General features: G+C 41.5%; 1 protein-coding gene across 2 annotated transcripts; it reads right to left on the reverse strand.

Annotated features, from left to right (window-relative positions):
* Positions 1-6920: 6920 nt before the first annotated feature.
* On the reverse strand, positions 6921-14824 carry LOC139559628 (interferon regulatory factor 6-like). Of its 2 annotated transcripts, none has more exons than XM_071375794.1 (8): positions 14574-14824; positions 13774-13962; positions 13388-13583; positions 12225-12317; positions 11728-11964; positions 11170-11562; positions 10318-10436; positions 6921-10167 (listed from the first exon to the last, which is right to left on the reverse strand). In XM_071375794.1, the coding sequence occupies exons 2-8, from the start codon at positions 13945-13947 to the stop codon at positions 9931-9933; spliced, it is 1449 nt and encodes a 482-aa protein (XP_071231895.1). In that variant the 5' UTR covers positions 13948-13962; positions 14574-14824; the 3' UTR covers positions 6921-9930. The 2 variants fall into 2 exon arrangements, with proteins under 2 accessions (XP_071231895.1, XP_071231884.1); XM_071375783.1 differs by having other exon boundaries at positions 13774-13965; positions 14574-14823.
* Positions 14825-15635: the final 811 nt, after the last annotated feature.

Raw genomic sequence — 15635 nt, forward strand, 5'->3', positions numbered from 1 at the left:
GGATATCCTGGGCCGTAGAGATGTACTAGAGGTCTGGAGAGCAAGGCTGGCACACTCCATCCTGGCTCGTTGCCCACTCTAGCCCGGCCGATGCGAGGAGCTGGGATATAGCGCACCGGGCTAAGAACACGTACTGGAGACACCGTGCGCTCCACCGCATAACACGGTGCCTGGCCAGTACGACGCTCGCCACGGTAAGCACGGGGAGTTGGCTCAGGTCTCCTACCTGACTCCGCCAATCTCCCCGTGTGCCCCCCCCAAAAAAAAAAAATTCTGGGGCTGCCTCTCGTACACATTTCCTCGAGCCAACTCCTCGTAGCGTCGCCGCTCCGCTTTAGCTGCCTCCAGCTCCTCTTTAGGACGGCGATACTCTCCCGGCTGTGCACAACTACCCACAACACACAGGTGGAAAAAGGCTACCTAAGTATGGTTCTCAATCAGAGACAACTATAGACAGCTGCCTCTGATTGAGAACCACACCCAGCCAAACACATAGAACTAGACAACATAGAACACAACATAGAATGCCCACCCCAATCATGATACATCATGTATCTGCCTCCTGGTGTTTCCTTATGTTGTTAGTGATCCGTCTCTCAGCTTTGAGTCAGCAGGCTTCTCAGCAGGCTTCTCGTACACTACAGCTAGTTTCTGATTATGGCGAAGCTTCACATACATAAAGTAGGACTTCATACCGCAGGTGTTTGAATGTCAGGCTTCATTTATTTAATTTAATTAATGCCGAAAGTCATGCTTGCTTTCTTAACTTATCTCAGCTCAAAGCTGAATGCACTGCATCCTATTTTGACACACCCATAACCAATCATGCTATCTTTGAAGAACCTGATGGACTGATACTAATGTCTTATTCTGAATCCTGCAGTTAAAGTTCAGCTACCAAAATGGATATACAAAAAGACCTCAGGAGGAGACGACCTCAGGTGGAGAGTTATGACCAAAAGCTGGAACAACGGGCAGCAAAACATGAGTTCTTGAGCGATCGCAACAATGTGACGACATGTCGCAGCCCAGGACACAAGCTGGATGCCGTCTGGAAGAGTGAAATGCAGCATAGAAGACAGATGGAGTTCCAGAGAAGGAGACAGTTTGTCCAGGCTGCCACTCCTCAGGCAGATGAAAAGGAGTCAAATAAGGAGACCAAAGTCACAATGAGGACCAACAGGCAGAGAGTGCCTCTTATCCACAGACAGTCCCTTATATCAGCAGAGGAACTGGGGATCACCTGGCCAGACGTACACTCCATCAGGAAGGTAAACACATGACCTGTATGACATAATAATACACATTGCCCGTGTGACATAATGATACACATTACCCGTGTGACAAAATAATACACATGACCTGTATGACATAATAATACATATTGCCCGTGTGACATAATGATACACATTACCTGTGTGACAAAATAATACACATGACCTTTATGACACAATAATACACATTACCTGTGTGACATAATAATACACATTACCCGTGTGACATAATAATACACATTACCTGTATGACATAATAATATACATTACCCGTGTGACATAATAATACACATTACCCATGTGATATAATAATACACATTACCTGTATGACATAATAATACACATTACCTTTATGACATAATAATACACATTACCCATATGACATATTACACATTACCTGTATGACATAATAATACACATTACCTGTATGACAAAGTAATACACATTAACCTGTATGACATAATAATACACATTACCTGTATGACATAATAATACACATTACCCGTATGACATAATAATACACATTACCTGTATGACATAATAATACACATGACCTGTATGACAAAGTAATACACATGACCTGTATGACATAATAATATGCATTACCTGTATGACATAATAATACACATTACCTGTATGACATAATAATACACATTACCTGTATGACAAAGTAATACACATGACCTGTATGACATAATAATACACATTACCTGTATGACATAATAATACACATTACCCGTATGACTGTGTTATTATATGTCTGTTATACACAAATACTGGAATATTTGGTTTTGTCAAACACAAAAAAGGTGTGTCACAGTTGGAAAACTGTTTCATCAGGCATCGTGGATCACCTCACCACCACAAGGGAGAGGAGGGCAAAACAAAACAGGGCAGCATCACTCTGGCTTCTCACAGACATTCTCTCACACTTCACAGAAACCTACACTAAGGAAGTGTATGGATATCAGAGATAGAGGTCAAATATAGAACTCTTATTTTGGTATTTCAATTTCAACATATTTTTTGGCTTTGAGTTTGTTGGTGAACTTCATTATCTTCCTCTCTCCCTGTCAGTAGTTCAACAGGAGAAGAGTGGCCTAGTAAGCAATCAGCTCCACCAGAGGACTGCTTTCTGTCAGACAGAGTAAGTACAGTAAGCGACTGACCTTTACATGAAGCCACTGATCTGTTGAACTGCTTATCTGTCATGTATAACACTTTGACCTCTGACCCCCACTCCCTATCATTCACAGGCATGGCTATATCACCGTGAATGAGGCAGTAAGTAACTCTGATGTACTAGATCTCTGTACTAGATTTCAATGTATTTTTCTCATTCAATTATGAGCCACAGCAATGAGTCACAGTTTCCATCTACATTATCATTCTGACAAAAGACATCACTATCAGTTGTGTTGCATAGCAACGTACAGTTGATGTTATGATATTTTAACTCTTGTGGGTGTGTGAGACATACATGGTTCACCACCCATAATAACAATATACTGTATATGATGTCCCTCCTTGCTCCACGTTGGGAATATACTTTATGCTTATTGTGAAAACGCCCTCACTCTCTCTCTGTCTCGCTCTCCGTCCTCTATCTAGGACCTCCTTCAACTTGCAGAGTATCTACAGGTGTGGAATCCTGCGCTGCTGACTCCTTAGACTAATGCAAAGAAGCTAACATATTTGAATCTAGAATGATAATCCATATAATTGAGACATGCCTTTTAGTCCGAACCTCAACCTCACTTGTATTATGGTGTATCTCTTTCCATAGGAGGCTCTGTGTCGAGAAGATTCTCTGAAACAGAAGCTGTCTCTACTACAGCACACCACCTCTACTATACTGCTCTCACAGGACAATGTCTGGAAGTTTAGGACCTGGATCTCTTATACACTGATGTGATGTCCACAAATGTCCCTCTACCTTTGCAGATCTCTCAATCATACTCATGTATGCACATTGAATTACTGTATTTCTGTACCATACTCTGTTTCATGAAGGGACTGCCATAAAGTTTGGACAGTAGGTTAATGTTCTGGGAAACTGTTGTGTTGTGACATAGGGTCCTTAAGGTGTCTGGTCCATCACTTCTCTAAATTAGGTAATACTGTGTTTGGTTCAGTGATCTAGTTTAAGACAGGCTGTGGTTTCAGAGACGAGTTCACAGCGTTTCCAACATTATTCTACTGGAGGAGCTAGTGGTCTACCCTGCATCGTGTCACTGAGAAGCTGAGAGAGAAACACGAGAAATGTACAGAGAGAAATGAAATGGCACAGGAGGCGTTTGCCACCGTCTACTAGTTGCTATCTGCTTTTCGGTCTTTCTACCTGACTGTCACTATGTTTCCTCTCTCTCACACGTCTCATCTTTCTCTACCCTCACAGATCTGTTGTAAAGAGGACAAGATGAAGGGAAAGACTGGGGCACTAGAGTCACAGCTGAAGATCTGTGGACAGGTGTGTTCAGGAACATCGTCTGTACCTATGACTTACAGTATATATGGATGCTCATACAAAATCACCACCAGGCTGAAATCACATAGAGCAATCATAATTTTGCTGACTCGTTCTCTGTTTCTCTCAGAGGCTGTCTAGGGATGGAACCAAGATGCTGCTGCTATAGTCAGAGCAGCAGAGGCAGGAGGTGGAGGAGATGGCTGTAGCCGCACTCCAGAGGGTCACTGACCAGACGAACAAGGCCCAGGACAGGGCTCACAGCCTGGAGGTAAGGGGTCAGACAGGGCTGCATTCTGGATCACGCAAAATAGCACTGTGTTCTATTACAGTCAATGATTAATTACATTTCTGTGACTCAATTTGAGAAATAAGAGATTCTTAGAGTTTCGAATGAATAAGAAGGGACATCTTAGGAGTTTCACAGCATGTGTATTTTGTGTGTCCCCAGATGGCACTGCAGACAGCACAGGTTCAGTCATCACAGTGGAGAGAACGCTATGAGGAGGAGAGGATCAAATGCACCCAGATGAGGAAGTCTCTGGTGCAGAACATAGACAATATAAACCTATTACAGAGCCAGCTCGAGGTACACACACTCACACATATATATACATATATATTTACATGTATTTCTGGATTGAATGAGCAAATGACATAACACAATAATATATGCCTATAAAGTATCTAAATATGTCAGATAAGAACCAAAAGCTGTCTTCGGATATCAAACACCATTACAGGTAAGTGTGAAAACAGGTACACATGTCAAAATGGGCGATATCCTCCTTTAAGTGGCGAGGTTGCTCTTTGCTGAAACAAACTCCAAATTATGGCTTTAAGTAAATTAAATGGGATTTACTATTTCTTGACAAATCCTGCTTAATCAAATAACTGATGTTTAAAAAGTTATAGATTACTTATCCTAGTAAATAAATTCCCAGCATAGCATACCCATTGACTATACATTAGAATGAGCTTATTATCATTACCGATATTATGGTTCTCATTACCGAAATGGACCTGAAAATAACATGGTATTGAGAAATGTGTGTTTTAGTAATGAGAGGCCCTTAGTTTAATCTGCAAATAATATGAGACAGACATTATGAGTCAGCAAAAAATTGACCCCATCACTGAAGCCTATTCATGCTACCATGGTTGTAAGGTTATGGTCCTCTGACTTTTTTCCAATTTGGGCTTTTTAGCCATTTCGGTAATGAGAAGGTCAAATGGGGTAACGGGGGTGTTTGAGTATAAGAACCTCATTCTGAAGGCATATAAGGGAAGATATTAAATGATCTTGTGCTCATCTAATAACTACTCCTCTAGATCAGTGGTACCCAAACTGTGGGATGCGCCAAGAGGGGTCGGGAGGGGGCGGCGCACCCCCACCCCCACAAAAAAACGATGTTGTAATAGCAGAATGCACAAGGTGCAATTTTGAAATTTGGTAGTGCATCATCAGTTTTCCTCTTGTCATTTTATAACCCATGTCAGCTAATGTTTTTTAGCCCACAGATTATGTTACAATGTTTGAGTCACTCAAATATCACATAAATACACATTAGACATGGCAAAATGTATAGAATTGCAAGAGAATTAGCTTTGAAATTGCTAAATGTTCTCTGCACCTCATAACAAAATATGTAGAATTGCAGGAAATACGCTTTAAAACCTGGAAAAACATTAATTGTGCCCATGGAAATAGACGTGGGGGGCGCGGGATATTCCCATTGCCTGATTGAAAATGTTTGGGAACCCCTGCTCTAGATGATTCATCATGGGTGAATTTATAAACTATTTGGAGTTTTTACAGGAACTTGAAAAAGTGTTATGGTGATGACAAATGTTCACAAACACTGTGTTTTTACGTAATAAATATTACAGTTTAATGTTACTATAGTTAAAACTACTATATAATAGTTTAATATTAAAGTTAAATTAGTATAGCCTTTTTATGATTTATGGACACACTTTTTGTGTTTTATTCAAATAAGCTGGGTTTCTCTAAAGTAAAATTGTATAAAATTACACGAGAATTGAATCCGGACACATTTCGGTAATGATAATTTGGAGTGAAAATTTACGAAATTTAGGCGAAAATGTACCATATATTTAAAATAAGACACTGCGCCATAAACTAGGCATCTTAGTCTTTAGAATGTTAGTTGATTTTTGCAGATGCATCATTGTTTTGTAACTCAATTTGCTACTGACATGGTTAAAACTGGTTTCATGAGAATCCCCCACGCACACACACAGCACTGACCTGTTGTTAGAGTGACATAAGATATCTACATACAGTACCATCATGTATTTCCCTGTGCATCCATCCAGGGAGTGATAGGACAGGAGGCCACTCTGAAGAGCCAGCTGCTGCAGCACCAACACACTGAGGCTGAGCTCCACCTCAACATCAGCCTTCTAGAGCACAACCTGCACACCTGCAGGACACAAGACACATGGAGACAGCAGCAGGAAGACACCAAGAAACAGCAGGAGATTGTCAAAGGACGGCAACAGGACTCCATAGGTCTAGTATATTACACACCCACTCGCAGAAAAAAACAGTTGGATTGTGTTACTGTAGTAGTAGGTAAAGGAGTTTCAACTTCTATTTTAACCATGATATTTATTGGTCTATAAATGTGTTAAACTCCTCACTAGAGCATCCCTTAGATGAGCAGTTTCATCCAGCTATGTCACACAACAGCAACATGAAGCAAAGCATGATGGAAACCAACATCCATAGGAGAGGTCCGAATATGTCTACAATTCACTTTCTCATCTTAGTCATGTCAAACCCAGAGCACCATCGTAGCATTTATGTAAATGTTTGTCCCCACTGTCTTCATGCTGTATGTCTCCAACATGTTTATTGGCTCTGCTTGATTTTAGTCCTATATTATCTTGATACTGATGGAATCTTTCTTTTTTTCCAACAAGAGACGCTGTTGTCCCTGGTTTATCCTGCTGTCTCTATTCCTGGTAGTCACGGTGGCAGCCATTTTGACGTTGTTATTGGACAATATCCCCACAAGAAGGAAACAGCTGTGAGACCTTTACCAAGTACTACAAGAACGCACAGAAAAGTATCTCTATGACATTAGCTCAGCATTGCTATAGGCCCATATGACAAGACCTGGGAACTGGACAACACTCTGAAGAACTTGCTCTGAGGGTTTTGGGAAATGTTTATTGCATTTTACTTTAATGTTTTCTGTATAGCTCAGTCAACATTATAGCGAAGGATATTTATCATCCATTGAAAATGTAATCTTGAAGTAAATTTGTATTTCTAATGCATTTTATGGTTACTGCATCATGTTCATGCATGCAGTGAGGGAAAAAAGTATTTGATCCCCTGCTGATTTTGTACGTTTGCCCACTGACAAAGAAATGATCAGTCTATAATTTTTATGGTAGGTTTATTTGAACAGTGAGAGACAGAATAACAACAAAAATCCAGCAAAACGCATGTCAAAAATTTTATAAATTGATTTGCATTTTAAATGAGGGAAAAAAGTATTTGACCACCTCTCAATTAGAAAGATTTCTGGCTCCCAGGTGTCTTTTATACAGGTAACGAGCTGAGATTAGGAGCACACTCTTAAAGGGAGTGCTCCTAATCTCAGTTTGTTACCTGTATAAAAGACACCTGTCCACAGAAGCAATCAATCAATCAGATTCCAAACTCTCCACCATGGCCAAGACCAAAGAGCTGTCCAAGGATGTCAGGGACAAGATTGTAGACCTACACAAGGCTGGAATGGGCTACAAGACCATCGCCAAGCAGCTTGGTGAGAAGGTGACAACAGTTGGTGCGATTATTCGCAAATGGAAGAAACACAAAAGAACTGTCAATCTCCCTCGGCCTGGGGCTCCATGCAAGATCTCACCTCGTGGAGTTGCAATGATCATGAGAACGGTGAGGAATCAGCCCAGAACTACACGGGAGGATCTTGTCAATGATCTCAAGGCAGCTGGGACCATAGTCACCAAGAAAACAATTGGTAACACACTACGCCGTGAAGGACTGAAATCCTGCAGCGCCCGCAAGGTCCCCCTGCTCAAGAAAGCACATATACATGCCCGTCTGAAGTTTGCCAATGAACATCTGAATGATTCAGAGGACAACTGGGTGAAAGTGTTGTGGTCAGATGAGACCAAAATGGAGCTCTTTGGCAACTCGCCGTGTTTGGAGGAGGAGGAATGCTGCCTATGACCCCAAGAACTCCATCCCCACCGTCAAACATGGAGATGGAAACATTATGCTTTGGGGGTGTTTTTCTGCTAAGGGGACAGGACAACTTCACCACATCAAAGGGATGATGGACAGGGCCATGTACTGTCAAATCTTGGGTGAGAACCTCCTTCCCTCAGCCAGGGCATCGAAAATGGGTCATGGATGGGTATTCCAGCATGACAATGACCCAAAACACACGGCAAAGGCAACAAAGGAGTGGCTCAAGAAGAAGCACATTAATAAGGTCCTGGAGTGGCCTAGCCAGTCTCCAGACCTTAATCCCATAGAAAATCTGTGGAGGGAGCTGAAGGTTCGAGTTGCCAAACGTCAGCCTCGAAACCTCAATGACTTGGAGAAGATCTGCAAAAAGGAGTGGGACAAAATCCCTCCTGAGAAGTGTGCAAACGTGGTGGCCAACTGACCTCTGTGATTTCCAACAAGGGTTTTGCCACCAAGTACTAAGTCATGTTTTGTAAAGGGGTCAAATACTTATTTCCCTCATTAAAATGCAAATCAATTTATAACATTTTTGACATGCGTTTTTCTGGATTTTTGTTGTTGTTATTCTGTCTCTCACTGTTCAAATAAACCTACCATTAAAATTATAGACTGATTATTTCTTTGTCAGTGGGCAAACGTACAAAATCAGCAGGGGATCAAATACTTTTTTCCCTCACTGTACGTGTTTCATCCTTTCATAATAATCAAATACATATGGCCTCAGTATAGTTGACACACAACCACATTTATAACTAGACAGTAAAACTGACATAAAATACCAGTGAATAAAACACTTGCAGGTATAACTTTTTGTCAATTTGAATTAAACCCTTTTTCATTACTGAATATATTTCATTGCTGATTCACTTCATAATTTTTTAAAAATAAAATAAAAAGATCACTTGCCTAGTTATGGGCATTTTTCAAAAAATAAAAGATAAAATACAAATCATTAGAACAATAAAAGTTATTGAAAAATGAAATTCTATCTAAGCATTAAGCTCCATTTACTCCCAAAAGTGCAGCGACACCACTTATACTAATTTCATGGACCAAAACAAATGGTTTAAATGCCATAAAATTATAAATGGAGGCTATATATGGTGATAAGGTCTATCAGAAAATAAACAATCCATTTGGTTCACCGAATCATCTAGCTTTACCTGATCTTAGTATTAGCATAAACAAACAAGTAAAGGGTATAGGATACTGTTCACATATCTTGCAGGAACAGTTAGAATGGATCTCAGCAGTCATGATGAGATATAAATGTATAATAACCAATAAAAAGGAAAGATAACTATTAAAGTGTGTATCATAAAAGTTCACATAATGGATTAACCACTTGCATGTTGTTTCTCCAAAAGAAAAAAATATATATAAATATCTAGCTTTAGCACTCAAACATATTCTTCATGGGTTAAAAAAAGGTAGTAGACAAAATGACATGAACAACAAGGACCAGGACACAGCTTGATCACTGACTGGTATTGTGTAACATGGGGTCAAGGGTTATGCCTGTAACTCATTGACTATGTTCAATGTTGCCTTGCAGCTGACAGGACTTTTGCTCATAATGCCATCCAATGCTCCTCTAGTTCTGTTCATATTGAGACCACAGGGATTTACAACTGCAGACAGACACTATCACACCATGTTTTACTGACTGCCACAGTAGTAGTTAGCAGCATTTACCACAATATATACATGGCTCCTCTCAGAGAACATAATAGCAAAAGAACAGAAAAAGGCTCAATTGAAGCAATCCCTCTCCCTTTTCCTATTCGGATTAACACGCCTCTATAAAACATAAGTACTAGCTTGCTGACTACAGGTCCCCACATGACCCAGCAGTAGAGGCAGCAGTAAAGAGACAGTGTCCAGACAGAGCTGTGTATGAGACTGACTGGCCTGGTAGGGCCATGGTGGACTGGGTAGCTTCACTGGGCGTGCAGGGCCTGGGGCAGGCTCGTGCCAGCCCCCAGGGGCAGAGCCTGAGGCCAGCCCTCCTGGCCCTGGTGGGTCTGCAGCAGGCGGTACAGCTGCTTCAGGTGGGTAACGATGTTGTCCTTGATGTCCGGGATGGAGATCTGCAGGCGCACGCTGCCGCTGTCGAAGGAGCGCATGCAGTCACCTGAGAACATCTCAGTGATCATACGTGCTACCACAGGGATGATCTGGAGGGGAGCAGAGGGCCAAAGACGAGTCAGTTACAGTGAAGGGACTCAACAGCAAAACACACATTTTAAAATAATGAAAAACAAATGTTTCATTAATTTTCTATGAATCATTGCATGAAACATCTTGATACAAAGAAGGTCTCATACCTGCACCATGATAAGCTTCCTCTCCCTGGGTCTGCTGTCAGGCCACTCCTCTCCAAAGCACAGGTTGATGTCGAACTGAGGAAGGCTGGCCGACTGGCCCCTCTGATGGGCTATTACACCTGCACACATCAAACACAAACAATCACAATCATATCAGTCTCACAGCATAGACCGAGGGTATAAAACATTAAGAACACCTTCCTAATATTGAGTTGCATCCCCTTTTGCCCTCAGAACAGCCTCAATTCGTCAGGGCATGGACTCTACAAGGTGTTGAAAGTGTTCCACAGGGATGCTGGCCCATGTTGACTCCAATGCTTCCCACAGTTGTGTCAAGTTGGCTGGATGTCCTTTGGGTGGTGGACCATTCTTGATACACACAGGAAACTGTTGAGCATGAAAAAGCCAGCAGCGTTGCAGTTCTTGACACACTCCAACCAGTGTGCCTGGCACCTAATACCATACCCTGTTCAAAGGCACTTAAATATTTTGTCCTGCCCATTTACCCTCTAAATGACACACATACACAATCATTGTCTCAATTGTCTCAAGGCTTAAAAATACTTATTTAATCTGTCTCCTCCCCTTCATCTACACTGATTGACGTGGTTCAATAAGGCTTCATAGCTTTCACCTGGTAAGTCTGTCAGGGAAAGAACAGGTGTTCCTAATGTTTTGTACACTCAGTGCATGCCCTATTATCACACTACCTCCTAAGGGCCCAGCCTAATAGAATATATAAATATCGATAAGCAAGAAGCTTTGAGAAGAGTGGTATAAAACATTGTTGCTGTAGGAAGGTTAGAGTCTATCTATGCTAAAATGGTCAGTAGGATCGGAGTCAGTACTTACCGCTGAGAAACGACTCCAGACAGAACAGCTTGATCTTCCTCTGCCTCTCTATGAGGTTGGGTGCATTGGGGTTGGGTGCACAGGGGCCTGACCAGTACACCTTGCACTGGCAGAGGCGGACGGCATAGATGTCATGGCCACTGACCTCCAGGATGAGGCCTCGGTCCATGACGTCCAGCAGGCGGTTGGTGAAGACCCTCTGCTTGTCGTTGGCGATGTGCTCGGTAGAGGGGAACCTCAGCTGCTCCAGGCTGATAGGGCCAAACAGCTCCTCCTGGTTGACCATGGGGCCCAGGTCCCCGTAAAACACCCTGCAGCCCTGGGGATTACTGACGGTCATGGCTGGACACACCTCCTTACCCCGGTACTGGAACTGCACCTCCAGGTCTGTCACTGAGGTAGAAAGAGAGAGAGACAAAGAAACACAAGAAGATTCAATAAGAGAGGTACTCTCATTAGTTAGTCTGTATTGGTAAACTCCTGTAATACTATATACAATCAATGTATGCAGTCCTATATTTATCTAATGGAGGAGTTTGTGTGTAGTAGTGTACTCACTGGGCAAGGAGCTGATCCACATCTCTGGGGAGGCGAACATCATGTCAGGCATGTGAGCGGAAGGCATGTCAAGTGGAGGAGGGGGCGCCATCTCCTCAGGGGAGGGCTGCATCTCCACATCCAAAGGCTCCTCTTTTGGCCACAGCTTAACCTCCTCTTTGGGCCACACTTTAACTGATGGGGGGTGGAGGGGCGATACTGACCCCGGAGGAGACCACATTAGAGTGGGGCTGGTGCCTGGTCGTTACAGGGGAAAACAAAGCATGATTAGATGACATGCCAAAAACAATACAGGGATATTGATATCAAAACAGGGGGTAAGTCAGACAAAAGGGCACTAGGCAGTTGTTTTTGGACCAGGCAAACTGGAAAACATTATCTGGATGCTAGATCTGAACTGTTGTGTGGTTTAGGACAAATGACATGGTAAACATCACAGAAAAACAGTATTAGTGAGGGACAAATGAGAGAGATAAGCGATAATTGACATGACTAACCATTGGATGTTGGATAAGGAGGAAGGGGCTCTGGAGTATCTGGTTCATCTTCATCACAGTCATTCGGCGTCCAGGACCCAGAGTCTGAGGATCCTGATGTGAGAGAGATGAAGAGAAAATGAAAAGAGAGCAAGGGATTCCAAATCCCAAACTAAGCTTATTGCTGCTACCATTGGCCCTCATTGTAAATAATAATTTGCTCTTAACTGACTTGCCTAGTTAAATAACATGTTTTTAAAAAATGCATAAAATTGACTAACATCATTGTTGTTAAACTGTACTTTCAAAAAAAAGTAAAGTCAATTAAAGTCAAAATTTTGGACACACCTACTCATTCAAAGGTTTTTCTTTATTATTTTCTACATTGTAGAATAATAGTGAAGACATTAAAAGTATGAAATAACACATATGGAAGGAATCATGTAGTAACCAAAAAAAGTGTTAAACAAATCAAAATCTATTTTATATTTGAGATTCTTCAAAGTAGCCACCCTTTGCATTCTATCAAGGAGCTTCATGAGGTAGCAGAGGTAACTCTGCGACTTCCTTTCTTGTGGCGGTCCTCATGAGAGCCAGTTTCATCATAGGGCTTGATGGTTTTTGCTACTGCACTTGAAGAAACTTTCAAAAGTTCTTGACATTTTCCGGATTGTTACCTTCATGTCTTAAAGTAATGATGGACTGTCGTTTTTCTTTGCTTATTTGAGCTGTTCTAGCCATAATATGGACTTGGTCTTTTACCAAATAGGGCTATCTTCTGTATAACAACCATACCTTGTCACAACACAACTGATTGGCTCAAACGCATTAAGAAGGAAATAAATTCCAGAAACAAACTTTTAAGAAGGCACACCTGTCAATTGAAATGCATTCCAGGTGACTACCCCATGAAGCTGGTTGAGAGAATGCCAAGAGTGTGCAAAGCTGTCATCAAGGCAAAAGGGTGGCTACTTTGAAGAATATCAAATCTAAAATATATTTTGATTTGTTTAACACTTTTTAGGTTACTACATGATTCCATATGTGTTATTTCATAGTTTTGATGTCTTCACTATTATTCTACAATGTATAAAATAGTATAAATAAAGAAAAACCCTGGAATGAGTAGGTGTGTCCAAACTTTTGACTGGTACTGTATTTGTATGTCATCCATGGACATTTACCTGGGTTACTGAGGGGCTGTGGGATGTCACAGACATCGTAGATCTTCAGGGGGTTCATGGGGACTTCTTTGGTGCCATCGTAGACAAGGTTGAACTCTCTGCTCTTGTTGAGGGCACAGCGGAGCTGGGCTTTCCACTTGGCAGGGTCAGGGTCATCAATACCCTCCTGGAACTTTCCCGTCTCCACTGCCCAGGCCTGATACAAGGAGAGAAGGGACAGATGAAGAATACATTTTTAAGTCATATTTTACTTTTTTATTTTAATCTGAGCAGTAGATCTCAGCCTGCATTTTGACTCAGAAAGTGATCTCAGCTCAGAAAAGGTTGGTGACCACTGACCTACATGTATTGTTTCACAAGCTGTAACAGATATCTGCTTTACTAACCTTAAAGATGGTGTTCTCTTCCTCATGCTGGGGGGTGTGACGCGTAGCGTGTTTCCAGGGAACCCTGAAGCGCTTGTTGTCCCGATCGATCCACACCAGACCTGGGTAGAGCCCACTGTCCACCTGGGCCACTAGCCAGGGCTTGAGCCGAACACGCCGCGGGGTCACCGCCATGCTTACAGTCTGGGGCTACTATGGGAGGGTTAGATATCTACTATACATATGGTATACTTCTATGGATATCCTGACCAAGATATTTCAAAGCGTAAACAGTTCTAATAAAAGCACTGCACTAAGAAAACAGTGAGCTGTATGGGCATGATGTAGCTGGCACATCTTGATTGAGGCAGGCACGCACATGATGACCAAGATTACATGGCTGTCAAGATTCCAAACAGACTTGGGCCACTAAGTACATAATTATGGTTGGTTTTATGATACACCTGGTGTATCTGCAGGACATGTTTCACAGGTCTGTTGAGTATGGAAATAAAGCCATGTCCAATGTTGCTACATTAATTTACCCCAAAATCATAACCATAAAATGACATTTTCCCCACCAAGCAATGACTTTACTGACTTTTGTTGTGATAAACCTTTGACTTTTGTTGATGCTTAGTTGCAACCAACCCCTCGCTCGCTCTTACTGTAAATTTGAGCAACATATGAAAGACCAGTAAATAGGCTACTTTTCACGGATAAATTGTTAGTAATGATTTCTAATAACCACCTAGTTACGAATTTTAAACTATTTCAAGGTTGCAAAATAAATAAATGTAGGTGACCGCTGCGAAACGTACCTGCAGTTGAATGTGACCAGGAAGTAGGCTAATTTCTATCCGGGAGAAAGTAGAACCTCAATCAATTTCAGGGAAATATTATTCTCCAAAACGTTGGAATTTGTATGTCCTTAGCAATCCAGGTAAAAGTAGACTGTATGACTCACGTATACTTCTTATCATGTGAGAACAATTCTGATAATCTTGTCCCCATCAGTTCAGGCCACCCCTTTTCGACTCCCTTCCCGAAACTCAGGTAGAGCTGTGACGTCACAGACGTTTCATTCTTGGCACCCGGCACACCTTTCCAGCTTGTGAAAAACCCCCAGCTTACTTTCGGTGAAGCCTTCTTGTGACCATGATGACCAAATGACTCACAATATTTGTTAGAATAATAAATAAATAAATAATAATAAATTAGCCATATAAAAACCATGAAGACTATTATGCTGTAAAATTATGTAATTATGTTTGTTTTCATAAGCAGTTTGGAGCGCAGTCAGTCATTTTATTATAGCCTAATTAAAATATGTTAATTTAGCACACGCTGTGCGTCTTTTACGCATTTACACTGTCATTGTAACAAGTACATTATGATAATTTCTACTATACATACTTGTTAATGGTGCAGTCACACCCAGAAACTGCCCACGGGCCTTTTCCCAATGTGTGCGTGCGAGAAGTCTTCACCGCACGAGGCGCTCTTGTCTTGAGGACTTCCCTGAAGTTTCCCAGCTTCCTTACATGTGCATTTATTTATAGGCCAGTGAGATCAGATAGCCCAAGTGTGTGTGTGTGAGAGAGAGAGAGTTTTCAAGATTAAGGATTTAAGACTGATTGTCAATTGAAAATACAACTGAAAAGGCATTATTAGCAAAGAACACATTTTGCCATTCAATTGAAAATAAGTGTTATTTACTTTATTCAAATATGTGAAGTCTATACAATACACTTTTTTGGTATTTTGCAATTTAGCTTTAGATGTCATTACAGTGGTCTCAACCAATGACTGATAGGCTACATTTCTTCATATTTCAGGGTAGGTGGCAGGTGAGGGACATCCCATGTTTTTGATGTTGCTCT

Source organism: Salvelinus alpinus, chromosome 2 (assembly GCF_045679555.1).
Source record: "Salvelinus alpinus chromosome 2, SLU_Salpinus.1, whole genome shotgun sequence".
NCBI classification, from domain to species: Eukaryota; Metazoa; Chordata; class Actinopteri; order Salmoniformes; family Salmonidae; genus Salvelinus; species Salvelinus alpinus.

Coding starts and splice junctions, on each gene's coding strand:
- LOC139559628 (XM_071375794.1), bottom strand. CDS start 13,947: ATGGCGGTGACCCCGCGGCGTGTTCGGCTCAAGCCCTGGCTAGTGGCC. Junction 12,318..13,387: donor ACAGCCCCTCAGTAACCCAG/GTAAATGTCCAT, acceptor CTCTCACATCAG/GATCCTCAGACTCTGGGTCC. Junction 10,437..11,169: donor TCTGGAGTCGTTTCTCAGCG/GTAAGTACTGAC, acceptor TGATGTGTGCAG/GTGTAATAGCCCATCAGAGG.